Raw genomic sequence first — 26,108 nt, 5'->3', positions numbered from 1 at the left:
AACGGCAGCGGGCGACGTCGTCTCCACCAGATGCGAACGCGTCGCGTACCGGCTGCGAAGCTCGCGCGACACAAGCGAACTGAAGCGTAGTTTTTCGCTTCTGTTCTATTTTTTCGGCTTGTCGCGCGTCACGGTGGTCTGTTTATACACAGAAATATGCTCTAAAATGCTAGGTATACATGCTCTGATTTATATTTCATCCTTATATTACTGGGGGTGCGTCCCTAGTTACCTCCCAGATATTTTATAAGCAGCTAAAAAAATACAAACCTTTTCGTTTTGTAAAAATAAATAAATAAATAAATAAATGGAACCTGGGGAAAAGGCAAACTTAGTTTCGCTGTCTTATTTTGCGGAGGGGGTGGGGTAAATTTGAAAATACACCACAGAAAGACGTAGCCTATTGAATGACGTATAAGTGAATGCACAGAGCAGCGGTTTGTTAGCTCGAGTGTTGAAAGGTAGTTTTTAACCAACCATTGCTCAGCCTATTTGACTTCTCCGATGTCTTCGTTCGCCGTGCTTTCAAAAAGGGCTTGTTAATAAAAATCAGATAATCTACAGAGCTTTAAAAAAATCAGATTATTTAGTGGTCTTGCCGATGAAAATGCACCTATTTTATAAATGAAGTTGTAAGTAAGCCTTTATTGCACGTGTACTTCAAAGCTTCTGGTGTTCATGACGTTGTGGTGTTCATATCCATTCAAGATTAAACTGTTACTGTCTTTTTCATGATTAGCTGATTTTACTAAATATGATCATATAAATGTTTTGACGTGAATGACAAGACAACACGGGAATTCCCAATGGTTGATTACGGATTATTTATTATTATTATGATCATTACATATTCTTCATGAAATTGGCACGCTTGTTAACCAGGCAAATAAATTAATACCGTTTGAGATTGATTGTTATGCAGGCTACGTTGCGATTTAAGTTTATGATAATTCTTGAAAGCGTTTACTTTCTCACGTATTTACGAGTTAACGAAATATTACCAAATTAACAAACTGAAAAAGGTCTCTCACCAAAGTATTCACTTAACCCATAATCAACAGTCGTGAACAAACGTGATATACACGATGTAATCCCACTGCAGACTGCGAGCGCTACTAGGAATATAGAGCTTTAAGCAAGCCTTTGCGCGACACAAACGGAACCAGTGGAGACACCCTACGCGTCGCGCCGTGCTGCTTCGCCCTGCTGCTTACGCGACGCGTGCGGTGGGTGCCTGGCGTGAAGTGGGCGGACGCGGAGGAGTGTGCACGTGGCAGCAGAGTGTTAAGTCGCCTCTTTGTGGTCGTCCATTGTATTACATTACAAAATCAAATTAACAGAAAATCAGAACACCAAATGTTTTACTGTAATTTTAATACGTCGATGCCTCAAAACATTATTATTGATATAATAACGTGTCGATCAATATGCGATATATACATATTTTATGACATCCCCAGTTGACTGTCCATACTGAGGTGAGACGTGGTGTTATGACATCGACACTAGGTTTGTAATCACATCATTATAGACTCAAGTCAAAAGTGTGGCCCTGCTTTTCTACCCATTCCGTTATAGCCATTATAGAAAATTTACACTTTCGGCCACTAAAACAGAGTTAATTACTTTACAGGCATTTAGCAGACACATTTATCCAGAGAGACTTACACAACTTTTTACATAGCATCCATTTATACAGCTGGATATATACTGAAGTAATGCGGGTTAAGTACCTTGCTCAAGGCTACAACGGCAGTGTCCAACCCCAAGAATCAAACCTGTGACCTTTTGGTTACAAGACCAGTTCCTTACCCATTATACTACACTGCCGTCCCACTTGGAATTACTTGTGTGTAACTGCATATTCATATTTTTCATTTGTAGTTTGTGAGTTTCAGATTTTTAAATAAATGATTCAAGTAGCATTCACATTTTACACATCCTAGATGCTATATGATTTGAATATCGTATTCATCAATAGTTTGTCTGAAAACCTGTGTTTTTTAGATTAGGCTGTAATGTCAAAGATAGAGATATAGTTACCATTATTATTACATACTCTGCAGTGATGTCTATGACTCCTGTAACTTTAGCTCACATATCCATTTCAATATGAAGTCACATGGAGCATCATTCCAGGTCTTTAAGGGGTTTTCTTTTGGGTAGGTAGCAGCACAATCTTCTGCTGAATACTGGTCATTGGGTTCCCCATCAAACCAGAACCTTTAAACCAGGGTAGAATCAGTATAACAAAAGATTACCTTCTACAATCATGACATTTAGCATCAATTCAATTGTATTAATGGGTATTTAATGAGGTATTTACAGACAGTAAATAGGTATTTACAGTCAATAAGCATTTAAGTCAAGTTGAACAATGACATGACCCTGTCACCTAAAAATTGAATGGAGCCATGAGAGAAAAACATGTCCATGTCCATCTCCATGTCACTCAGCCTCACCAGCTGTCATTTCACTGGTCAGCTCTGACACTGTGAGTTTCGAGGCACCCATTAGGAGTGTTACGGGGCCTGTGATTATTTAAAAAGAAATAACTGTAGGAATGGTACAATCACTGATAAAGTTGTCGTGCTTATGTGTGGCCTGCATGTTTGTACATATTCGCAGTTTCACCCTTGAATGCTCTTACCCCTTGGTAAGCTCTGTTCCATTCACCCATTTCCACACCCCCTCTGATTTGATATCGCTCAGTCCTATCCAGTACCCTGAAAGATGCCAGGATCTGGAACTGGGTCCCTTCACCTTTAAGATTCTGCTGATAAACTCCTGGGTATGCAGACACAAACAGCAAAACAGTTTCACCTTCTCTTGTGTTCCTTTCAACACTGTATCCAAGCACATCCAAACTCGTTCACGCAACTCACATGGTCCAACAAGATGAATTAAGCGTTTGAGGAACCACAAGGATACCCGAAAATGTTACATGGAAAATTCATTTTCCTCATTTACATATTTAAATAATTAAAATCAATGAATAAATAATAAATATATATACTTTCATATTTCCATTTCCTAACTTTTCAGTGTCTCTTTAGACAAGCATTTTACATAATAAATGGAAATGTACTTCACAAGCAGCATAAATTATGTCTTTAATTCTTCCAGCTAGCCTTAATTTTTTGATGGGTGAAGATCATCATTTCTCATGAGTTTTATGCTGATAAACTAATCCAGACCTGCTTTTCTTGGCTGTCGACCATCGCCAGGTCGGCTCCAGTTTTTTTGCATTCCTCTCGACTCCGATGCCATGACAGCTTTTCGGCAGTCTCAATCGGAGCGAAGAAATAACAGGTGGAGTGGAGCAGCTCCCATCCCACTGGACAACGTTCACAGTTTCGTTCTGCATTAAAAGCACCAGGGAGGACAGCAAATGATAGAGATCCCTGACAGTGCCTGTGTGCTTTATATTTACAACATTTAGGCAAAAAATCTCCCCTGACCCACATTCCATCTTACCAAGCATAGTGATGCGAGTCTGCAGGCTTGTTTCCTGCTTCATCAGGGCCTCCTTCTGTCTCTGCAAAAGCTCCTTCCCCGCCCTCTCCCTTTCTCTCTCCATCTGCATGCTGTCTTTGGCACTGACGGCTTCCTGAAAGCTTTTCTGCACCTTCACCAGGGCTGCAGTCAGCTGGTCATAGTTGGCTTTCAGTTGCTCTAGGTTGCTGTTTGTCTCCGATGAATTTTGAGACAGAACAATGTGCTTCTCGCTGAGTCCTTTGTCTTTGAGGGAAAGAAATTTTATATCGGTTACTCTCGACTCAGAAAGAACTTGTATACCCTTATCCTTATATCGTACTTCTTTTAGGGGAAAGTAATACTCACAGCTGATGAACAGGCCAATGATGGCGCTTATCAATACAGCACACAGAATCCCAAGGATCGCTGTAGTCAGCCTGTAAGTTCGAGTGTTGAGCCCATGCACAGCTGCAAAAATGGAGAATTCATTAATATTGGGCTGATTCTTTTACTCAGCAAATTCTATTATAGGAGAGCAAGGTTACTTAATGGCCAGTAAGGGGGAACTCACTGCCTGTGACCAAGTAGGCCAGTGCATCAGTGGGGATTTCCTGGATTTCATATCAATTTATTTTACTTGCTCAGTCATTTTCCTGGTGCTATATTTTCAATATAATCATGCATCACTAATAAAGGCTCAATATGTATTATCAGCCAAATTTTTTTTACAGGCTACAGTGCTCTCCAAAATTATTCACACCCTTGATAAAGATAAGTTTATTTTATATAGAATTTTTGGTCACATTAATGGAGGGATGCCATACTTTTTAAAGGTACTCTATATGGAATAAATGACTGTTGGTGTATATTGATAATTAAGGAAGACAATGAAGATAATTAACAAATGTTTTACTTCTGCAGATCTATAACAGAACTCTGCATCCTGCTAACATGAATATTGTGTTCCTTCTCAAAATGGTAGTAGTGTCAAAGTCCGTTGAAAGACAAACACTGACACAATTGCAAAACTAAAAAGACAACTTAGTCCAGTGTAATATCGCAAGTTATAACAGAAAAAAATCTATCTATTTATAGAAAATAATTATTGCTCTCTTCCTTGTTTTAGTATTATATGCAATTTGGAAGATGCCATAACTTTTTCTGTCCATAACCAAATAAAAACGCAGAAATCCCCACCAAAAAATAAATAAATAAAAATTTAAATAGTGAAATAAAATGTAATATGATCATAATCAAAATCCTGCTAGCCTTCAACCTTTCTAAAATAAGCTTCCTTTGCATGTATGACTGGGTTTTGCCATTAATGAGAGGATTTATGAAGTTGGAGTACATGAATGCGATTATTTTTGATGTGACAGAATTTCTCCTGGGAAAGTATATATTGAAAACAAAAATCTATACATTTAATTTTGGCATGAATCAATTCACACACCCAAAATTGTCCTTACCTTTGTACCTTTTTTCAGGGTAGCCATGGTAAAGATGTTCCTCTGTGATAAGTTCATTATCATCCTCACTGATAAGATGATTAGACACATCCTCAGATTTATTCGCTGTATATGACACAGAATCCTTCATCTTTATGTCTGTCTATCCAAGTATCATTGTTTGAATTGTGTCACTACTCTCAGTGTGGAGGGAGTGGCTATAGTCTGTCTTTGCCCAGTTAATCATGTGGGCACTGGAGGTGGGCACTATGAGTCTGTTTACATTTCTTGACTGTGTCCATGTTATGGTGATGTTGTCAACCTGCGTTCCAACTGGTTGCTCTATGTACTGCAGATTCTATTTATCCTGCGATATGATCAGTTGTGAAGACGGTAGCCTACTTACGACTATGCAGGCTGGTCAACTAGTTGTCACGGTACGGGGGCTAGGACCCAGGCGCAGAGTAAGGAAAGACAAACTCAAAAGCAAAAATTAACAAAGACTTTATTAACAAAAGGGGAAACACAAATGGGGAACAGAAAAGACCACGACGGGCAAAAACACAAACTCCAAAAATATCTAAAAACAGAAAACAAGAGGAACTCAAAAACACGGGCAGGGCAGAACACAGGCAGGCAGAGTACAAGGGTAGGTACATTTGGTCAGAAACAAACACAAGTCAGGAACGAGCACAAGTCGGAAAAAAACACAAAGAACCAGCACCTGAGTCAAGGAGACAAAGAACTTAAATAGACAGGGGTAACAAGACACAGGCAAACTCGAAGAACAATCAAACCAAAAAAGGAACGGATAACAAGACACAGGTGGGAACAATGAGACAATCATAAACAATAATTAAATAATTGAAAGCAATAATACAATTAACAGGGGAACGAGCATGACACAAAACAGAAGTTCGGCCATCTGGCGGCCCAACAAGGAAAGACAGAGACGGAAACACAGAACCATGACACTAGTGACAACCTAATATATGTTTTAAATGTATTTAATAAAAAAAGAAAGCAAAGGCGACCTGCTTAGTGAGGACGTAGGCTATTTATCATACGTATGATAGGCGCCGGCGAATTCATCAGGCACATTTACGTACTTAGACGGCCCTCCATCTCACACGTAGGCCTAAATATGACACGACACTAAGCTTCGGCAGTTTAGCCTGACACTAAATCACCCGCCATACACAAATCCTCAAAAATCTTACTTTACTCTCGCCGGGCGCGGTGGCGTGCGCCTGTAATCGTAGCTACTGGGAGGCTGAGGCTGGCGGATTGCTTGAGCTCAGGAGTTCTGAGCTGCAGCGGACTATGTCGATCGGGTGTCCGCACTAAGTTCGGTATCGATATGGTGCTCCTGGGGGAGCCCGGGACCACCAGGTCGCCTAAGGAGGGGTGAACCGGCCCAGGTCGGAAACGGAGCAGGTCAAAGCCCCCGTGCCGCTCAGTAGTGGGATTGCGCCTGTGAATAGACACTGCAGTGCAGCCTGAGCAATATAGTGGGACCCAGTCTTTTGACATTTTTTAAGTAAGGGCAAAAACAGTTAAATAACGGTTAGATTGTGAAATATGGTTCAATAAATGTATTCAACGCCGCGTTGATGCAATTTTGGTTGGTAAGTATTGCCTCCTGCTGGATGAAATCTAAATATAATATTGTGTGACTATTTATATAAACATTCTGACACTAAATCACCCGCCATAGGCTACTCAAAACCTCAAAAATCTTACTTCTCGCTCGCCGGGCGCGGTGGCGTGCGCCTGTAATCCAAGCTACTGGGAGGCTGAGGCTGGCGGATTGCTTGAGCTCAGGAGTTCTGAGCTGCTGCGGACTATGTCGATCGGGTGTCCGCACTAAGTTCGGTATCGATATGGTCCTCCTGGGGGAGCCCGGTACCACCAGGTCGCCTAAGGAGGGGTGAACCGGCCCAGGTCGGAAACGGAGCAGGTCAAAGCCCCCGTGCCGCTCAGTAGTGGGATCGCGCCTGTGAATAGACGTTGCAGTGCAGCCTGCGCGATACAGTGGGACCCAGACTTTTGATTTTTTTATGTAAGGGCAAAAATTGTTAAATAACGGTTAAATTGTGAAATATGGTTCAATAAATGTATTCAACGCTGCGTTGACGCAAGTTTGCTTGATAATTATTGCCTCCTGCTGGATGAAATACGATTATAATATTGTGTTACTGTATTTATATAAAGATCCGGCAGTTGTCGCTATTGAGCCAAATTACATTAACAGGAAAACAAGGTTCTTGGTCTAATTTTATTCATTCACTATTGAAAGCCTTTCTCAGCAATACATATGATCGACATTTTCTGTAGTTTGTCATATCTGGTGGCCGTGTGTAAGTCAGTTTCAGCATCATATGGATAAACAATGATTCACGATATTTAAATAACTGTAAAAAAACGGCTCTTTTATGCTTACTGTAGCCTACTTAACTTAATAGGTTTCTACAAACAGGAAGCTACAAGAAACGACATATAGGCTAGTGTGTAGGCCTACAGTTAAAAAAGCGTTTTCGTAGTCGAGTGTAGTAGATTACATTTAATTTACAACCAACGGTGGTGTCTTACAGAACTATATAAGAACTACATAGCCTTCTTTAGTTTTATAACATTGAGAACATAAAACTGTAGTAGTGCACGGTTGCAAAGTATTTCCGGGTCTTGAGCTTGCGCAGGATAAAGATGGAGTCCTTAACAGCGCGCTGACAGAGAAAATAGTTAGCAAAACTAAAACTTCAGATTTGTTTTCAATGCGACCATATAAAAAGAAGACTCGTTAAGGTTTCCCAACTAAAGCGACTGAAAGGGAAATTTTCAGAAGGTCCGTTAAATATGTACACGCCTTGTGTTTCAATAGAAAGTGAGTACAACGCAATAAGCAAGAGGGGTACTGTTTTTCTATTATAATGACGACTGTATGCAGAACTGATACAGCTGCCAGCTAGTTAGATACGGTAGTCAAAGTTGGGTGCCCGCGCGAGCTCAGTATCAATTAATCAAATACGTAATCAGAGGGATCTTTGGAAGTATATTTAACAATTTTAAGACAGGCTAAAATGTTGCTCAAAGATAAAGTTAGGCGTTGATCTGTTATTGTAGTTTGGAAGGTCCAGAAAACATTTTGTGATCGCTCAACTTCCCTTGAAGGTTTTTGGATCCACACCACCAGAAAGGTCTTTTGGATTTACGATAGAGATATTCGCGATAACTGAGATACAAAATGTCGTTGGAAGACTGTGAAAGGCACTATAGCTCTCTGAACTCTGATTTTGGAAGTGAATCTTCGAGCAGTGATAGACGATCGGCGTCTGGGGCTTACAGTGGAGTGGAAGAGAAATTGCATTACATTCCTATCCGGATCTTGGGAAGGGGAGCTTTCGGCGAAGCCACATTATACAGAAGAACAGAGGTAAGTAGCATTAACTAACAAAAAAAAACAATATTTTAAAACTCTTGTTGACCGTTGCTATGGAGGAGAGGTAGCTTGTTTATACTTTCTCATACCTTCACTATCACAGGCTCGAGGACACATCATTGTATATTTTAGTTGTGATTCCAGTCACAGTCTTTATTTTACTATTGTGTGCGTGGGTATAATGAACTTTAATTGTGAAGAATACAGAAAATTGAATAGCCTCCTTTAAAATCTTTATAAATGAGGGTTGGAATTTGTCGTTTGCGCACTGAAATGTGAGGAAACACTTGTGGAATGTTAGCCAATATGGTGGAACAAGGAGCCCAATATCTTCTATTCATGGCATTCCCATCTTGCCTGAACTAAGGCTCCAATACACATGGTACAAACCGACAGCACTTTTGACTCTCTCCAGTTCACACCAAACTTGTAATGTAACACCAAACTTCAAAATTACAGTGTTTGTATGGACTTCATGGGTACCAGACATCAAACCTCAGTGAGAGGTTTTTATACTGGATACTGAATGAACTGTGCAGTTGACTCTTAACAGATCACGTCTAAAAAAACTAGTGTTTGTTATTGTTTGTATGTTAATTTATTAAGATGACCATGGCTTTGGTTCAACATTAAAACACATTTTGTACTCCGCTTTGAGAACCAGATTTGTTGTTATATGTCATTCACCATTTTATTTTGTAACCAGTGGCAAATTTATAACAGGATTCTGAAACGCCAAGAAAGGTTTGATATTGCGTTCCTCAGTTTATACACTGCATTTCACAAAATATTTGTCACAGTACACTTTATAGCAGACCCTGGCCAAACCTTCTCTTCCCCACAAAAAAAAAAAAACTTACCAGCCTCACTGGCAAGGAAGAAACATTCTCTTGGTGGAACACACAGGAAGAAACCTTGGGAGGAACTTGACTCAAGTGAATGAACGCATTCCTCCTCAAAGTGTGTAGTTACCCAGACAGTCAATCAGTCACTTTTCAAGTGCAACATGCATGGGAACCACAAAAGAGTCATCCGTGGAGAGGGACACACAAAAAACAAGAAAAGGCAATTGGAAAAGGGCAATGGGTAGCAGCTGGGATCCAGATTGAAGATTAGGCAACAGATGACCCCTTCAGGAGTTTACTTCGTGTAATAGGGGTTGGTTTACTGTGCTTTTTTTTTTTTTTACCTGGACCCTTGCCTCCTTATCTGTACAGTAAGAGATCTAACGAGCCCTCTGAGCTAAAGACCAGGGTTCTCTGACAAGATAACTAATCACACTCCTTCTCCAGGAGTCTACATCAAATTCAGCTGCAGTCATTCCGATGCTAACTCATGTCTGAACTCTGCTACATATGGCAGGACTACAAGTACAGAGATGGAGAATCTGCACAATCATGATGAGGACAAGAAATCTGCCCACCAGTGAAAAGTGGGGTCACCGCTGTTGAGAGGTGACAATTAGGAAATGTTATGCCTGCAATACTTTATGGCTTCAGTGTTATCCAGTTTCCCGGCAGAATTTGTAGTATAGGGATTAGGGAGCCTAGGTTCACTGAATTGGCTGATCTTCTTCAGGAAGAGTGTGAGGTTCCTGAAATGAATTGTTTTATTAACATCAGTGGCAATGCCGCTGCTTTTCACTTGGCAGGATAATTCACTTGTCGTGTGGAAAGAGGTGGATCTGAACTGTCTCTCGGAAAGAGAGCGCAGAGATGTCATGAATGAGATCAGCATTCTGTCAATCCTGGAGCACAACAACATAATAGCCTACTTCAACCACTTCGTGGACAAGAACACCTTACTGATTGAGTTGGAGTACTGCAATGGTGAGACAGTCCAGTTCTGTGCTGTGTAGCGTGTGTGTTTAGGAATGCCATGCTTGGGTTATCTCCAGGAGAGGGGCTGTGCTCTGTACTATCAGTTATGTATATTGTTGCTACCTTTGTGGGTTTTCTGTTATACCTCAGCAGTTTGCGCTTCGTACGTTTGTGATAAGTAGTTTAATGTTATTTTTACAAAGGATAGGACATATGGGCTCTATTAATATTTTATGAATAAGAATGTGTATATACGTGTACATATATAAGTACTTAGTGTATTAACGTGTGTGTATACTTAATGTGTGTAGACTCTCAGCATATCAGCTGAGTTTCTGTACAATTCAGTTTCTCAACCTTTTCAATGATTTGTATTGGTCTGTTTTTTTATTTTCAGGTGGAAATCTTTATGACAAAATCAATCAACAGAAAGGGAAGCTTTTTACAGAAGAGGTAAAATAGTGGAATAAGTCACTGGGTATTAGTGTTAAAGTACAGTACATGACATTATTTGCACACATAGGCCTAGTTAGTACATTTTCTGTATGAACTCCGCTGAGTAATCTTACAAGGATGTCTGGAGCTATCCTTCTTCCAGTCAAATTTTTTCTTTTGTCTTTGTCTGTGGTAATTAATATACTTTTATTTCCACAATACCGCCAGATTGTTATATGGTATCTCTACCAGATTGCATCTGCAGTGGCCCATATACACAAGGCTGGGGTGCTTCACAGGTAAATCCATGTTGCTGGCCACAATTCCTTTCCTGCACAGTGTACCTGAAAACAGTTCCGTTATGTGTGATCGCTCACTTTTCTCTGCCCTTAGGGATATTAAGACTCTCAATATCTTCCTCACCAAAACAAACCTGATCAAGTTGGGTGATTATGGACTGGCCAAGAAGCTAGGCTCACAGTTTTCCATGGCTGAGACTGTAAGTGTTCATTTTAGTGTTTGAAAACTTGTACATTCTTTGGGCTGCATCTCAGTTCTGAGCTGTCGTGTCTGTATTGTGTTTTTCAACCAAATGTGTGTATTGATCTGTAACTAATGTTTGATTTCACTGATTCAGAATGTCTCGTAGTCCTGATCTGCTATGTATGTTGCTTCATGGCAACGTGTCCCTTCCATTCATTAATCCTGGCCCTTTGAAATTCTTGCGGAGGACTGTCCATAGGTACATTCCATTGTCCATTCATGGAACTTCTGTCAGGCTGCTTTCTATCACAAGGCAGGCTGACCTTTTAAAATCAGTGCTTATGAAAGCCTACTTTATTTGTAGCTTGGTCCCCAGCTGCCTGCTGGGTGACACAGATGTGTGTTACACATGACTGTGGCAGCCCACTGCTGGCAGGCTCGAAGGAAGGCAGGACGAGTGGGACTGGCAGTGGGAGGCAGGTCAGAGGCCTGACTTGATTGTCTTTCACAGGCTGAGTTCTATTCCTGTCTCCAATAGGTCTAGGTGAACAGCTGGAGAGGAGGCCCTCATTTCTTTGTGTGCTATATATAGACTATCAAGACTGCGTGCATTGTTTGAGTGTGTGTGTGTATGTGTGTGCAGGGTCAGATTTTGGAAACCATCGGCCCCTGAGCTACACTTGTAGAGGCCCCCCTACACCCCACCCACACATACAAGCTATTTTCAAATGATACACCACTACCAGTCAGTGCTAAATACCAGACATTCATCATTGAGGGAATGACAATAACCTCCCATTGTGTGAGAGAGACAGAGAGCGAGAGATAGAGAGAGGTGAGGAAAGAGGGGAGGAGAAAAAAGCCAGAACAGGAGCTTTGGGAGTGGAGAGAAGTCATTGGAGGAGAGGAGAGGAGCTGCTGTGGGAGAGGAGAGGAATATTGACCAAGAGGAATACACACACCAAGAAGTGTTGCCAAGCAGACAACCACGTGGAACCATTAAATGGCCACCCACACAGAACCTTCATCAGCAGGCAAAGCGCAAGACAGATTGATCACTTTGATACATGCTTGTAAGCCTTTGTAAATTCCAGACATAATTGCTGTGTTGTCGTAACTCTGGCCTTTACAGTTATTCAAGTCAGTGTCCTGTAAAACAGAAAGCACAGACTTGCATAAGACCTCTCCAGTGTGATACACACACACAGACGCGCATACACAGGTAGCAGGCAGGATGAAATATACTCCCTTCGATTGACCAAACGTTAAAGATTTTTTGATACGCTTGATACGCAAATGAGCAAATATGGCTCATTTCCCTGACTGGTATGGAATGAAATGCTTCTCATGAGATTTTCACCCTCATTATTTACACTTCTCACTGGTAACTGCCATTTGAATCTATAGTAATGATTATCATAATTAACCTTTGATGTAGTTTCGCAGTCAAATGTGTGTTCAGTTAGGGGAAAAATATAAATGAATTTAAAAATTGTGAAGAAAAAAAATGATTTTAAAATATAGGTTTAAAGTTCTGAGGATTATGGGATCCAAGTTACAAGTATGCTGCCTTTTAAATAAAGTTTTTAATTTAGGATTTATTTCTGCCTACTGCTTAATAGGCAGAGGTCTACATTTTGACAGCCATGTGAGTTCAGTGTGTTCTGTTTTTTTGGATCTAGTTTGTGGGGACCCCGTACTACATGTCTCCGGAGCTCTGCCAAGGAGTGAAGTACAGCTTCAAGTCAGACATCTGGGCAATGGGATGTGTCCTCTTTGAGCTACTAACCCTCACTAGGACATTTGAAGCTACGGTACACTGCTTTAAGTTCTCAGGGATTGCCCTGTAGTATTACTTGTTTTCTCTTAAGATCTAGAACAGTTTAAAATGTAAAAGGTTTTAAAACCTTCTGTTCATTTTTTTTGGGTTAGTGTTCTTGCTTTTGAAATTAGAATTAATTTACTAAGCATTTTTGTTGTACTGACTGTTATTTATTTCTATTTTTGTTGCCCAAACATTGGTAGGACTGTTGTGATTGAACTTGGCAGTTTATCCTCTATTCCAATTTTATCTAAGCTAATAATTATACATTAATGGCATGAAAATGCATAAGTCTTGCCCATTGTTTTAAAACTATGGACTGATCCTATGGCATACACACAAAGCAAGTTGTGCAGCATTGAATTTCATTCCCAAATAGTCAAATTGCTGTCCTGTTTTCATGCAGAACCCCCTGAACCTGTGTGTAAAGATCGTGCAGGGGAACTGGACCATGGAAGTGAATTCAGACGTGTACTCCTCTGAGCTTATCAAGCTGGTGTATGAGTGTCTCGATCAGGTGTGTGGAACTAGGGGTCAGAGGTCATGGAGAGTGAAGCTCCAGGGGAGACCCATAGATAGGATACATTTTTGTTGTGTGAAATTTCTAAATGTATAATTACAATGTCATCCAAAGTTTTTTTAAAATGTATTCACTACATTAAGAGACAATGGTGGTTCACATAATAATGTATGCATGTGTAATTGTTGCAGGAACCAGAAAAGAGGCCCACAGCAGATCAGATTTTGGATCAGCCCATCCTGTCCTGTCGAAGGCAGTGAGTATAGGTGAAAGTAAAGACAGACAGGCAGGGATGTTAGTGGTTGAGGGCAAGAATGGAGTAACCTTACCGCCAAATTTGATGGAGCTTGCATTTGTGTTACTTGAGCAGACCTGGTCAGAGTGCAAAATGCAAGCCATTCATGCTTACTGACAGTGCGAAGTGATTTCCCACTTACTCACTGGATGGAAATGGAAATCTTTATATATCTCTGGGTCTGTCTGTTTCAGGGAGCTGGAGGAGAAGGTTGCACTGCTGAACTCTGCCAACAAAAAACCAAGGTGTGTCCGTCTGTAGATTGGGAAGAAATGCATTTTGCTTGTTTTCTAAACATAGTCCTCCAACTGCCCAGTATTGGTTTTGAATGCCCATACACAGATGAACACCATGCAAAAACATGTTAGAAGCTTGCATTGTAGTTGTAGGCTCCAACAAGACCCTGTGCAATACATTTTTTATAGTTATATTGCACATTGAAAACCACAAAATACATACTTTGATATTAATAATTTGTTATTTTGTTAATATTTTAAATAGTATATTTTTACAGAATAAAATCTATGTTTTCATCTGTGCTTGTCACTTTGCCAGTATAGACCACCGTAGGTTCTGTTTGGACATCATGGCTTGTTTGCAAAATTAATGTTTATATAAGTAATAATTATAATAATATATGTTACTTGTACATTACTTTTTTACAAAAGTAATGTATAAGTAAATTATATAATTGTGCAGGGAAGAACACATTGTTGCTCAGATGGAATAATTAGCCTAGGTTGGGTCATGCAGGGCTCGTAGTTAAATAACATCCCTAAGGTTCAAAAAGATACCATGGCATAACTTCATTGCCAGAAAGTGGAGCTTATAAGCTGTAGAACTTGTGGGAGAAGGCTTGATGGCAAAGTGAGTTGCCAGATATCAACTGCTTGCTAACCTAGTGTCTGGCTATCCAGACAGCCAACAATGGCTTCAGATCCCATTCTACAGGTGGAGGTGGTAATGGTCCTGTCACTGGGATTGAGAGTTGAGCTCATATCCTAGTGCTGATTTGGTTGGTTTTAGTGTCCTTTTTCATACGGTTTTCGGTGTTCTGGTTAAATAGCTCGAGAAACACTAATTCGTATCAAAGTGCAGGAGTGAATGTTCATTACAGAAGGATCACACCCTATTCTCCAGCTGTTCAGAAATACTTAATGTCAAAAGGATATTGTATTATTTTCCCACTTATAAATTTGGAAAAAGTAAATATGTATTTATCTTATGGCTTCATGAACACTTTAGAGCGTAGTGCTTGTGATGGGTTTAAAAAATTTTTTTTTTACACATTTTACTTTGTGTGTGTGTGGGTGTGTCATATTTTCCTAAATGTTTTTTATTCCAGGTTGAGTACAGTGACCGAGACCCCTGTTGCTGTGGTGACCACACGCTCCAGGGAGTTATATTTCTGGGGTGGGGGGAAGTTTACCCCCCAGAAGTTGGATGCTTTCAAAGGAGGTAGCAGCGCCCAGCATGTCTGTGCCGGGGAGACGCACTTTGCGGTGGTTACTGTGGAGAAGGAGCTGTACACATGGGCTGTGAGTACCAAGCTGCTGCATGGGGAGCTCCACATGATAACGGCGTTAAGTGTCAATGTGGGTGTTAAATGCTGAGCTTATTTTATGAGGTAGGAAGGATTTACAGCTGTCTGTCTTGAAGTCTTAGGCAATGAATGTTCCTCTCGTAATCATAGCATAGTGAAGGGGTTGGAACATTCGTCTCATGTTGGCATGGTAACATCTGTCAGAGCATTGAGTGTTGTGAGAACTACATTTTTGCCGAAAATGAGTTGTATTTATTTACAGTTCTTTACTTGTGTGTGATATTAAAAAATGTCAAAAATTTTTAATCCAGGTGTAATTACGGTTTTTAGGAAGTTCTAACTGATAAAACCAATGAACTGACAAGAACATATTAAAGCTCAGCATGTCAGAACTGTAGAAAGGGCAGCTAGAACCCTGTAATTCTCAAGTAAATAATTACTTTGTAGAGGACATAAATAATACCTTGTATCCGGCACCATTCTGTTTGTTGTGTTTTTGGCTAGGGGTTTTCAGTTGCATCTTGGACATATAGCAGAACGTAGTTTGTGTGTTGATGGAGGGAGGGGACAGTGTGACCTAAGCTGTTCTTCCATTGGTGAAGACTCTCTTTCCTGTGGATAGAGTGTTCAGGGCGGGGCAAAAATGGTGGGCCAACTGGGCCACGGGGACCAGGCCTCTTACCGACAGCCGCGCAGGGTGGAGAAGCTCCAAGGCAAGGCCATCCGACAGGTGGCGTGTGGAGCTGATTTCACTGCCTGTGTCACGGGTGAGTTGGGCTTGTAGAGATTTTGAACTATGGGAATACTATGACTGCAGAGCCAGGCTGATTTAATCCATTCAGTTTTGGGACACGCTGGACTGTATGCTATCCTTTTGAAGGACAACACTTGAAGGTGTGTCCTCGTGAGCTGTAGCAGTTGGAATGGGCCGTTTGCAGGTGTCCAATCATCCAGGCATTGAAGTGTTTGGAATTCCCTGCCTTCCAGATCCCTCCTTCCGTGGGTGACTTTATGCTTGATCATACAATGCCCTGTGGGACTCCCTTAAACGGTTTGCACTGGCATGGTCAAGAGTTGGTTCACTGTTGAGAACAATTGCCTCCACTGGATACACTATATGAGGACCCCATTGCACAATTTAATCACAATATTCTGCTGCCATGGCTTCTGCTTAGCAGATTTGAATCCCTTATTCCTGAATATTTGTATGTCTTGAGCATATACAATTAGGCAAATTAACCATGCGAAGTGGTTAATCTCTGACTTTGTTGTGTGGCAACCCCATTCCCAGATGAGGACCAGATGTACATGTTTGGGTCTGACTATTACGGCTGCATTGGAGTGGACAACGAGCTGGGCATGGAGGTCCTGGAGCCGGTACTGCTGGAGTTCTTCCTGGAGCGGCCGGTCAGACAGGTGTGCTGCGGGGACAACCACGTGGTTGTGCTGACTCAGGATAGAGACGTCTTCTCCTGGGGCTGCGGGGAACATGGCAAGTATCGGCGTGGACTGGTAGCCAGCTCAGCTCTGTCAGCATTCCTCACCCAGCTTCTCCCAATGCATCTCACTAACCCAGCTGATTTCTTTCTTTCTGGAGCACCTTTCTTATTCCCTCCACTTCAACTATTCCAGCTACTTTTCCTGTTCCACCTAGTTCAGCTACTCCAGCTATTACCTCAGCTGTAACCTGCTCAACCAATTCTATTTGCTGAGATAGATCCCTTCTGTTACATCCATTCTACCATTCTATTACTGCTTTACACCAGGCCAGCCAGTGGAGGATGGCCTCCCCCTCTATAGCTGGTGTTCCTCTCAAGATTTCTTCCCTTAGGGGAGTTTTTTCTCACTGTCATTTGAGGGTTTTTCTCCTCACTGGAGAGTTTTTTTTTTTAGCTCAAGTGTTTGCTATTTGGGGGTTCAGGCCTGGTTTTTGCTCACTTCCCAATTGTATCTTCAGACTAATCTTATGGCTACCACATCCTGTGTCCATTTGTGAGAACGCAGACTAGCTTGAGTGTCTTTCAGAAAGCCCTTCTTTTCTTTACACTCAGCAGTCCAGCAGCTGAACTGAGTGATCATTACACTGGAGGGTTGCACCATTTCTGCAGCTAGTGCAGGCAGATATGCGGAGACCCTCTAGTGCACAGATACTCAAATCTGGACCTCAAATCCAAATCCAGCCCTGGTTTTCTTTTTCCCAGGTAATTAACTGAACAATTAGTGCTACTGATTGGTTAGACTGTATTCACACCTGACTCCTAGGTAAAGGGAGGGTGGAAAGCCAGCAGTTCTTAGATGGCTAGTGCTGTGATTTTGGTTACAGAGCTCTAGTGCAAAGAGGCAGGGAGCTCCCCACTGGCTGGGCAATGCTATGGCAAATAATTCTCTGCATTGCTGGGTTGCTGGCCACTCTGCAGGGTCAGGATTTGATTCCAGACAAAAATATCAAGCCTAACATTTCTGATTGTACACCAACCCAACCAAGTTTTCTGACGAATCCCACTTCTCTGACAATATCACCATGATTCCGTCTATCTGGCTGTATCTCTCCAGCCTTCTCTCCCTGTTCCATTGTTCCACTACGCTCATGTGGAGGTCCCTCTACGATCTCTGATTGTACCTTGCTCAGTTAGCCACACACATCCTGCCTCAATGGCCACCGTTCTTGCAACCTTGTGTCTGACCTCACTGAACTTCCTTGGCTAGGCTTGCTCCCATATGTAATGTTTTTTCTCCTTTAAGGTCGACTTGGGCTGGACTCCGAGGATGATTTTGCCTCCCCGATGCAGGTGCTAGCACTCTTTCTTTCTGTTTTTTTTTTTTTTTTTTTTAAGTTTGAAGCCTCTTGTTTGGAAATGTTTACCGAACTGTAACGACTGAATGTATCATCAGTAAAATAAAATGAAGGTAATGAAAGGGCACATTGTTTGAGGACTGTATCCCTTGTTACTCCTGTCTGCAGGTGGAAGTGCCCAAAGGGGCAACCATCGCCTCGGTGCACTGTGGCAGTGACGGAACCTTCCTCCTGACCGAGTCCGGGAAAATACTGGCTTGTGGGAACAATGAACTCAACAAGCTGGGTCTGACCCAGGGCATCTCTGGTATCAAGAACCATTCTGGAGAGGTATCGTTGTGGACCGCTGAACTTTCCTGTGTAAAAAAAGAACAAGGAAAAAAAGACCCCCCACAAGCAGCTCTGTGTTTTGTTTTCTGGTTTGCCACTGGTTTCAAAGTCTGGCATGAATGGCACCACAATGTAGAGAAATGTTTATTTGGTTTGCTGTTATGTTTATTAAGGGCAGAGCATTAAAATTAGTGTTGGTATGCATGTTGAACATCACTCTTTAACAGAATAAAGTTAAATTGTCTTTCTGTTGAACTTCCAATTTACAAACGAAATTGAGTGGAAGGCAGTTGTATAGGAGTGAATGTGTTTTGTGGAATCCTCTTAAGGGCAGATAAGTGTTCCTTTCCCTGATAATTCTGAAACTTCTTAATTGAAGCCGAGTGGTTGTCTCAGATTGCATATGGATGACAGATAGGCAGTAAGGAGGTATTGTGCCAAGTTTAACTGATGGTCTAGCCATCAGCGAATTACGCAGAACATGGAGAAGTGAATATCAGCAGGAGAACTTTATTTTGTCCAGTGCTGTTAAGGTTCCATTTTAAGGTATGCAGAGGATAACAGGATGATTCTAGTTTGATAAACTTGTCACTGTTCTAGCAGTAAGTTGGTGTGTTTAAGATTTCACCAGACTTAAAATTTGGCTGCGAACCTTTCAGACCGAATGGTAACTTTGTTATATAAGTTCTGGACTGCTTTAAAACTTGTTGAACAGCATTCCAAGGTATGAAGCCTTAATTACATCTAAGGGTGACATCTTGAATATTAGATGGTATCATAGTACAGTTTGGCAGCATAAAGCTATTGGTTTGCGAGAGTAGTTTCTTTTGACTGGTGTTGTACTCTTAAACATGATGTGTAACCAATTTGGTTGCTACTTAATTAAAATGGTTTAATCATAGCATAGAATGGCATAGCATGTGGTACTTCTGGCTGAAGAGCTCCACAGTAATTCTGTTTTTATTTTTGCTGTGTGCCTCAGAGGGATGAAAGTACAGAGGTAAGTCTTGCCCACATTGGAGCTAGTGCAAGCTTTGTCTGGCGTGGAATGTTTTTCTAAAATTACGACAATGTGAATTATTACTGGGGCTTCTGCTGGAGCACTTGCCCATTTAAGGGGTCCCAAAGAGTGTTTAGTCTTGATTTATGTCCTGGACTTCGGTACCAGCTTCCTTCCATGACGACTATTGCTTGGAGACATGATAAATAAAACAAAGATAAATACATTGCATTCAAATGAGTTTTCATCAGGCCAATAAAAGTACTGCTGTGGACTCTTGTTTTGATGCAATATAACTAAAACAGTTTTAGTATGAGGAGCAAGGGCATCTTTTTTGGCCATAATCTCCTTTCTCTTCTAAATCAAAGCAATACTGTTTTAATCATAATCCAGCATAATTATAACATCCTTTTTAATTTGTTATAAAGTTGTTTTAATCAACAATTTTTGTGAGAATGGTGTGTTTTCTTGCTGAGATGATGAACAGATAAGATGTGCTTTAAAGCAGTTATTCCTCACCGTTCATGGTGCCTTTGCTTGACCCTGCCTTTGTCCTGCCTTTCCCACTATTAGGCATACCAAGGAATCCCCTACACCACCTCGCTCACCCTGGTCAAACTGCTGGCTCGCTACAAAATCTGCACCATTGCTCCGGGCAAAACTCACACTGCAGCCATTGATGGTGAGCAGGTTCACTCTATGGCCCTCATACTGCGCTCAAGACCGTACGCAGAATGCCAAGCATGAGTCACCAAGGGACAAAGAATTAAATTAGAGTTTTGACCCTGTTTTGGGTGCCAACTTTAACACAGTCATTTTATTTATACTTCAGTGGATGGTACGGAGGTATACCTTGTTCTGTGCTGATTTCTTCACTGGCTGTCTCTGCGGCTTGCAGAACGTGGCAGGCTTCTGACCTTCGGCTGTAACAAGTACGGACAGCTGGGCGTGAAGGACTTCAAGAAGCACTCGGGGGTCAACCTGCTTGTGGGGCCCTTTGGAGGCAAGGTGGTCACCAAGGTGTCCTGTGGAGATGGTTTCACCATTGCTGCCACAGAGGGTGAGTCTGGAGGATATTTTACTAAATTTTTGACCTCATTCTTCTCTTTTTCTTGTGTGTCCTGGAACTGTCCTCAGGGAAAGAAAGGGTCAGAAAACCAATTTTGGATTTTATTTTTGGATGTTGGAGGACAGTGTAGTGTCGAAGGGGAAATGAATGGGGAAATTTAATGCACATCGACCTATTGTTTGACTGATTGTGTGATTCATGACTGGCTAATACTTATAATACTTATCAAGGCAAATCATCTTGAACTAGTCTGTCTGGTCCTGTTCATTGGATGCTGTGTGAGCAGATTGGTTAATTGCTTTGTTTGTCTCTTTTGCACTCTCTCTTGCTGGCTTTCCTTCTCACTTTTTCTCTTTCCCTCTTTCTTCTTCATTCACTCTCTCCCCCTCTTGTTCTTTCTATATCATCATTTCCCTCATTCTGTCTCTCCATCTATCTCCATCTCATTTTTCCCTTCCATTCTCAGACAATCAGATCTTTGCTTGGGGAAATGCTGGTAATGGTCGTTTGGGAATGCCACCTGACAAGCACTTTGGTTCAGAGGTGTGCCCTGCCCTGCCCCGCCCAATTTTTGGCTGTCTACACCATGTTCCAGACCTGTCTTGTAAGGGTTGGCACACCATTCTAATTGTAGGTGAGTCAGTCTCCACTGCAATAGATTATGCATAGTATTTTCATAGCAGGATATATGGACCTGGTTTGTATAAAACTGTGTTTGTTTTTGAAGTGCTTCAGTGAAGATAGGTGTCTTTCCTGAAGTGCTCATTATATTTATACGATCAAGGCATAGGAACAATACTTGGACATGTTTTGTATACAGCTGTCTATGTCAAGAATTGGTCGGTGATAGGGTTGATCCATGGACATTCGCTGAAACATGGAGGCATGAGTTGTGCTGAAACTAGCATTTTGAACCCTAGCTAAAATATAATCTCTTTCACCCCATCCCTCTTGACCTGCTTTACAGAAAAGGTTCTCAACTCCAAGACCATCCGTTCTAATAGCAGCGGCTTGTCAATTGGCAGTGGTAAGTAAAATTAGGATTGTATATCTGCGCTTTTAATATGATTTCTATTTCCACTTAATTTCCTAATGGGCTATGGTGGACAGTAGAATTGGGGACGAGTAGATGAGTCTCTGGGATGATGTGTGCTGTTGAGGGACTACTGCAGCCGGCTGTCTCCCAGCTGATAAATTATACTTTCCCACAGCATTTGTGCTTGGGGAGTAAATCATATCTGTGGCCATGAGTGAAATGGATGAGGCTACCTTGGTTAGTTAGCCCTCATCTTACATGCATCTCAAAGCAATTTCCACTGGCTTATGGGCACCACTCCCTTGCTGATGTGTAATGTCCCTGTGAGATGAGGTATAAGACTCTGCTTTCATGCAGTTTATAGAATATACTGTAAAGACTGCCTCTTGTGTGTTCATCTTTAGGGCTGGGCCAGGGCTCCACCTCCACGGTGGACCTGGAGCTGGAGCAGGCCTCCGAGGTGGGCCTGCAGGACGGGGGCTCAGGCGGCACTGTGGAGGCTGACACAGAGCAACGCTGGTTAGAGATGCCCATGATGTCAGAGCAGAGCAGCACTGATGCCAGCTCCTGCCCCATCTGGCTGCGCAAGGTCGGTGCCGCAGTCGCGCCACGGAAAACTCTTACATCTGAGTCCTCATCCGGCTGAGCTTTCATTAGTTGTGAAAATGATTGGCAGCTCCACTTTAAGCAGTAAAATATGTACGATTGATTCTCTGTCTCTCTCCCTCACCATCCAGGAGCTGCAGGATGCGGAGTTCATTCCGATGCCAGGCACCTGCCTGGACTCAATGTCTGGGCCGCCTGCTTCCACCTTCTCAGAAAGCGCCACACTGCCCTACGATGAGCTAAAGGAGCTGAAGGCTGCAGCAGCCGCTGCAGCAGAGAAGGATCTCTCGGTAATGTCATCTGCTCCTCTTGGTCTTTTGGCTTGTGAACTTTGTTTTAGGGGTTCTTGAGATTAACTTGGGAGAAGCAAGCCTTGGTTTCATATCTTCTTTCATCCATTTCTTTTGTTACTGTAACTTGTCCATGTATGTACATTCATTCATTGTTTTTTAAGGTAGTTGAACCTTTGTCTTTTAATTAAAAATGTTATACTTGGCGTAACGTTATGAATCTCAATTTTAATCTGAGTTTTTTCATTTTGATAAATGTTGATCCAACAGGTTGCACTGCCTATCAAAGAATTTAGTGATTTAATTGACCGTTGATATCTTTGATAAATTAAATCAAATAAATCTGTTTTACATGCCGAACAGTAAACTATGGTGTTGGTTGTTAAAACTGCTGGATTCGGTAATTGTCATTTTAAACAGATTCTCACTTCCCTGACAGCAGGAGTTCATCCCGATGCCAGACAACTCCCTGGACTCCATGTCTGGACCACTTGCTTCTGCCTACTCGGAAAACGCCACACTGCCCCACAACGAGCTGAAGGAGCTAAAGGCTGCAGCCGCCGCTGTTACACAGAAGGGTCACTCGGTAATATAATCCGCTTCTCTTGGTAGTGCTGTGTACACCTCTTGGTAATGTGTTGTGCTCCTCTCAATAATGTGGTATGCTTCATTCAGTACTGTAATGCGCTCCTATAATGCAGCATAATCTCCTTGGTAATATAGTATTTTATGTGCTAATGTATTGTGCTATGTCCCTGAAGACAGTGCATGTAGGCTCTGACAGGGTGAATGGAGTTGAGGAGGCAGCAGCCTGTAAGAAGTGCAGTGGGCAGCAGATGGCGCTGCCGGACTGCACTGGCTGCTGGGCAACGAGCAGCGAGCTGAACCAGGTGAGCCACCCGCATCACGGCTCTTTCGCTACAAGGATTCTGGACGCCTCTTTAAAAGAAGTCAACTTCAGTATAACTTTGGTAAACTTCTGTCCTCATTTCAGTTCACTCCATTCATTTTTTATTTTCTCCTCTGTTCCAGCTGAGAGAGACGGTGAGCCACCAGGAACAAATGATTCGGGTGTTACAGAAACAGGTACACTGAAATCCTGGCTTGACAAGACTCAACCATCGCATTAGGGTGGGGCAATGACAAATTCTGTCTCTTTGATGCAGGTCACTGATATGCAGAAAGAGAATGAGAAGCTCTGGAGGGCAATGGAGGGACTGACGCTGCATGGAAAAGGAACTCAGATGAACAGCAACACTCCTAAGGAGGGAGGAGCTACCAACTGTGATGGGGACAGTGCTGCAGGAAACTAGTCAGTGAGCAAGGTTCTGCACCTGTCCTACCTGGTGCACGTTCGTTAAGTTATGCTGGTCCTGTCCAATCATATGTGTTCACATGCGAAAGGCTGGTTTCCTAGCGTGGGTTCCCACTGCAGACAGAAAGTGGCTTGGACATGATTGGTGGAGAGCTGCTCACCAGCCAATCACATGGGACTTTGGATCTCACTGATATACTGGGCTAGTGCATGCCAGGAAGTTGAAAGTGAAGATAATTTTCAGATGGGAGAAGTGGTGCATTGTCTAACTAAAGACATTTCTAACACAGCTTGACATTTCTACTCACTGAGAATCATAGACATTTGGGCAGAAACACATCGACAGATCAGTCATCTCATCAAGCAGAAAGCCTGTTTCATTCCTTGTGTGTTGTCAGTAGTAGTACAGTATTATAATTATAAGTACTCTGTTCTGCAAGTATGAAAACTATCTTAATACGTTGAATTTTGTAGTTTATAACCTCTCTGTCCATAAGTCAGATGAAGACAACTTTATTAACTGTCTGTTTGAGAGTGATAAAGTAATTGTAAACAGGATGGACTGTTTGCTTGTATTCTGCATTGACCACCTACTCCTAGAAAAAACAAAACATGAAAAAACTTGTCCACAAAGGGCTTTAGTGGTGACAAAACAATGGTTCTTGGCAACTCCTGTTACGTATGAAACTCATGGTTAGTCTACTCACAGTATTGATCGTATGATATGCATGACCTTTGCACCTGCCTATTTGGTGCTTGCTGCTTTGCAGTCTTGTGTTACAGGATTTGTGTGCGTCTGTCATGGTTGTCTATATAGCTAGAGTAAGATTCTGGAACCTTTTATGGTATGGATACAGGCCTTTGCTTTAAAACATTGACATTAATGACACTGCTTGACTTGTTCTCCTGTCATAGTACCTTACAAAGTAATCCTCAACTTTGCAAGTTATGCACACCATGTGTTGATAATGGCTTATAAATCTATGGCAATGAGCCTCCAAGATATTGGATCAACACGCTATTCAGTACATACCCAGGATATTTTAAAAATCTCCCTTAAATATTTTCTTTTATATAAGTGAAATATAAGATTATCCTCAAGTATATGTGATCTGCTGATTGAACAATATAGTTTTTAAAAATACATGAAACATTTGTGGCCTTCATCTTATTTCAACTATGTAATTTATATTCTGGCAATGTAGTTGTGAGTGAATTAGAAAATTTATCAGTATATTTTGTGATAGATTAACACTAAAATATGTTGAGGCAATCTGCATTTGTACCATAAGGTATGTGGAAAGAATGTGTGACTTTGCTCCCGTGTGCTACATGTGCAAGGAGACAGACAATCAGTCAAACTACTGATCAATACATTTTTTTAAAAGTCTGTTCTTGCCTTTTGAAGGTTCAGTTTAATGTGGTGGTGAAGAGATGATCATGACTTGATTGATTGTCAGTTTATGCATATGCAGGTATAATTTAGAAATATCACTTAGAAATGAGGTATCATTTATAAATAATTTAACAACAGAATTTTTACCATACTAGAACATGCTTGTATCTAGTAGTATTTTGATTTCCGGACTATTAACATTGAATGTAGAAATAATCATTAATAAGCTCAGACATACTTTGCCAATGTCAGCAAACACTCAGATATACTTGTACTTGGTATATAAATCAAAGCATGCTTTAATCAAAATACTGTCTGCCTCTCAATTTGAGCTTGATACTTTGTCATTGGTGTTTTTTTATTTTTTAATGTATTTGATCACAATTTACTTTTCCCATAATATTACTGTAATGTAGATTGACATTTGTAATCTTATTATATTTCATCATGGTTTTCTGGTATACTAACATTTTATTCCTTTTCAACCTGATATTTTAATGTTGCTGAAAGCTGCAATGGTGGAATCACAATGGCAAGAATGTGGCAACGTCTAGATATATGCTCTGTTGCTCTTTTGTTTTGGTATCATATGACCTTTTAAACCCAAAGAATTAATTTGTGATACTGCATGAAAGTAAGTGACAAAGTGCCTAGACTCAAGTGCCTTTGCACATTTTTATTATTTATTTTTATTTTTATTTTTACCAAAGATAGAATCTGAATGATATGCAAACAAAAAAAAGATTTTGCCTGAATAATACATAATCTACTTTTTATAATGGTTATTTATAGAAAATGTGGCTTGGTTCACATATTTATTTTGGCTGCAATTGTTTTGGCTGTCAGGATATAACTACACACGTTATGTACTTTTAATTAGATATCATGTTACACCATGGTAGATTGGTCCAATATTATACCTTTATTTGAACTGTGCAGATGTCATTTTTGCTTGGATATGCTTTATATAAATAAAGAAATGATCTCAGT

The 26,108-nt window shown here is 41.2% G+C and overlaps 2 protein-coding genes across 6 annotated transcripts; one reads left to right on the top strand and one right to left on the bottom strand.

Moving 5' to 3' along the window:
• Positions 1-1,357: 1,357 nt before the first annotated feature.
• On the bottom strand, positions 1,358-5,150 carry LOC135251187 (CD209 antigen-like protein B). Its single transcript, XM_064328357.1, has 6 exons — positions 4,947-5,150; positions 3,844-3,945; positions 3,478-3,741; positions 3,198-3,361; positions 2,651-2,787; positions 1,358-2,223 (listed from the first exon to the last, which is right to left on the bottom strand). Exons 1-6 carry the CDS (start codon positions 5,074-5,076, stop codon positions 2,073-2,075), a joined length of 948 nt encoding a protein of 315 aa, XP_064184427.1. The 5' UTR covers positions 5,077-5,150; the 3' UTR covers positions 1,358-2,072.
• A 2,030-nt stretch (positions 5,151-7,180) lies between these two features.
• Positions 7,181-26,106, top strand: LOC135251131 (serine/threonine-protein kinase Nek9). 5 transcript variants are annotated; one of them, XM_064328277.1, is made up of 26 exons: positions 7,181-7,809; positions 8,097-8,358; positions 10,016-10,193; positions 10,582-10,637; positions 10,848-10,918; positions 11,013-11,118; positions 12,785-12,916; positions 13,331-13,441; positions 13,636-13,700; positions 13,934-13,984; positions 15,085-15,277; positions 15,905-16,049; positions 16,574-16,774; positions 18,025-18,071; positions 18,245-18,406; positions 19,389-19,406; positions 19,980-20,088; positions 20,305-20,466; positions 20,942-21,109; positions 21,443-21,502; positions 21,916-22,100; positions 22,249-22,407; positions 22,847-22,993; positions 23,169-23,297; positions 23,440-23,493; positions 23,574-26,106. In XM_064328277.1, the coding sequence occupies exons 2-26, from the start codon at positions 8,170-8,172 to the stop codon at positions 23,718-23,720; spliced, it is 3,045 nt and encodes a 1,014-aa protein (XP_064184347.1). In that variant the 5' UTR covers positions 7,181-7,809; positions 8,097-8,169; the 3' UTR covers positions 23,721-26,106. The 5 variants fall into 5 exon arrangements, with proteins under 5 accessions (XP_064184347.1, XP_064184337.1, XP_064184364.1 ...); XM_064328301.1 differs by lacking the exon at positions 7,181-7,809 and adding an exon at positions 9,727-9,818 and having other exon boundaries at positions 8,222-8,358; XM_064328267.1 differs by having other exon boundaries at positions 7,181-8,358.
• The last annotated feature ends 2 nt before the right edge of the window (positions 26,107-26,108 follow it).

This window comes from Anguilla rostrata, chromosome 1 (genome assembly GCF_018555375.3).
Source record: "Anguilla rostrata isolate EN2019 chromosome 1, ASM1855537v3, whole genome shotgun sequence".
Classification (NCBI taxonomy): Eukaryota; Metazoa; Chordata; class Actinopteri; order Anguilliformes; family Anguillidae; genus Anguilla; species Anguilla rostrata.
Note: the sequence above shows the minus strand (reverse complement) of the source record. Positions and strands in the feature narration are given on the sequence as shown.

Excerpts from the sequence above, each read along its gene's own strand:
- LOC135251187 (XM_064328357.1), bottom strand. The coding sequence starts at position 5,076 with ATGAAGGATTCTGTGTCATATACAGCGAATAAATCTGAGGATGTGTCT. Across the intron at positions 3,362-3,477 it reads GACTCGCATCACTATGCTTG|AACGAAACTGTGAACGTTGT; the intron begins GTAAGATGGAAT and ends CTTTTAATGCAG. Across the intron at positions 2,224-2,650 it reads GGAACAGAGCTTACCAAGGG|GTTCTGGTTTGATGGGGAAC; the intron begins GTAAGAGCATTC and ends CCTGGTTTAAAG.
- LOC135251131 (XM_064328277.1), top strand. The coding sequence starts at position 8,170 with ATGTCGTTGGAAGACTGTGAAAGGCACTATAGCTCTCTGAACTCTGAT. Across the intron at positions 10,194-10,581 it reads TGAGTTGGAGTACTGCAATG|GTGGAAATCTTTATGACAAA; the intron begins GTGAGACAGTCC and ends TTTTATTTTCAG. Across the intron at positions 22,408-22,846 it reads CAGCAGAGAAGGATCTCTCG|CAGGAGTTCATCCCGATGCC; the intron begins GTAATGTCATCT and ends CTTCCCTGACAG.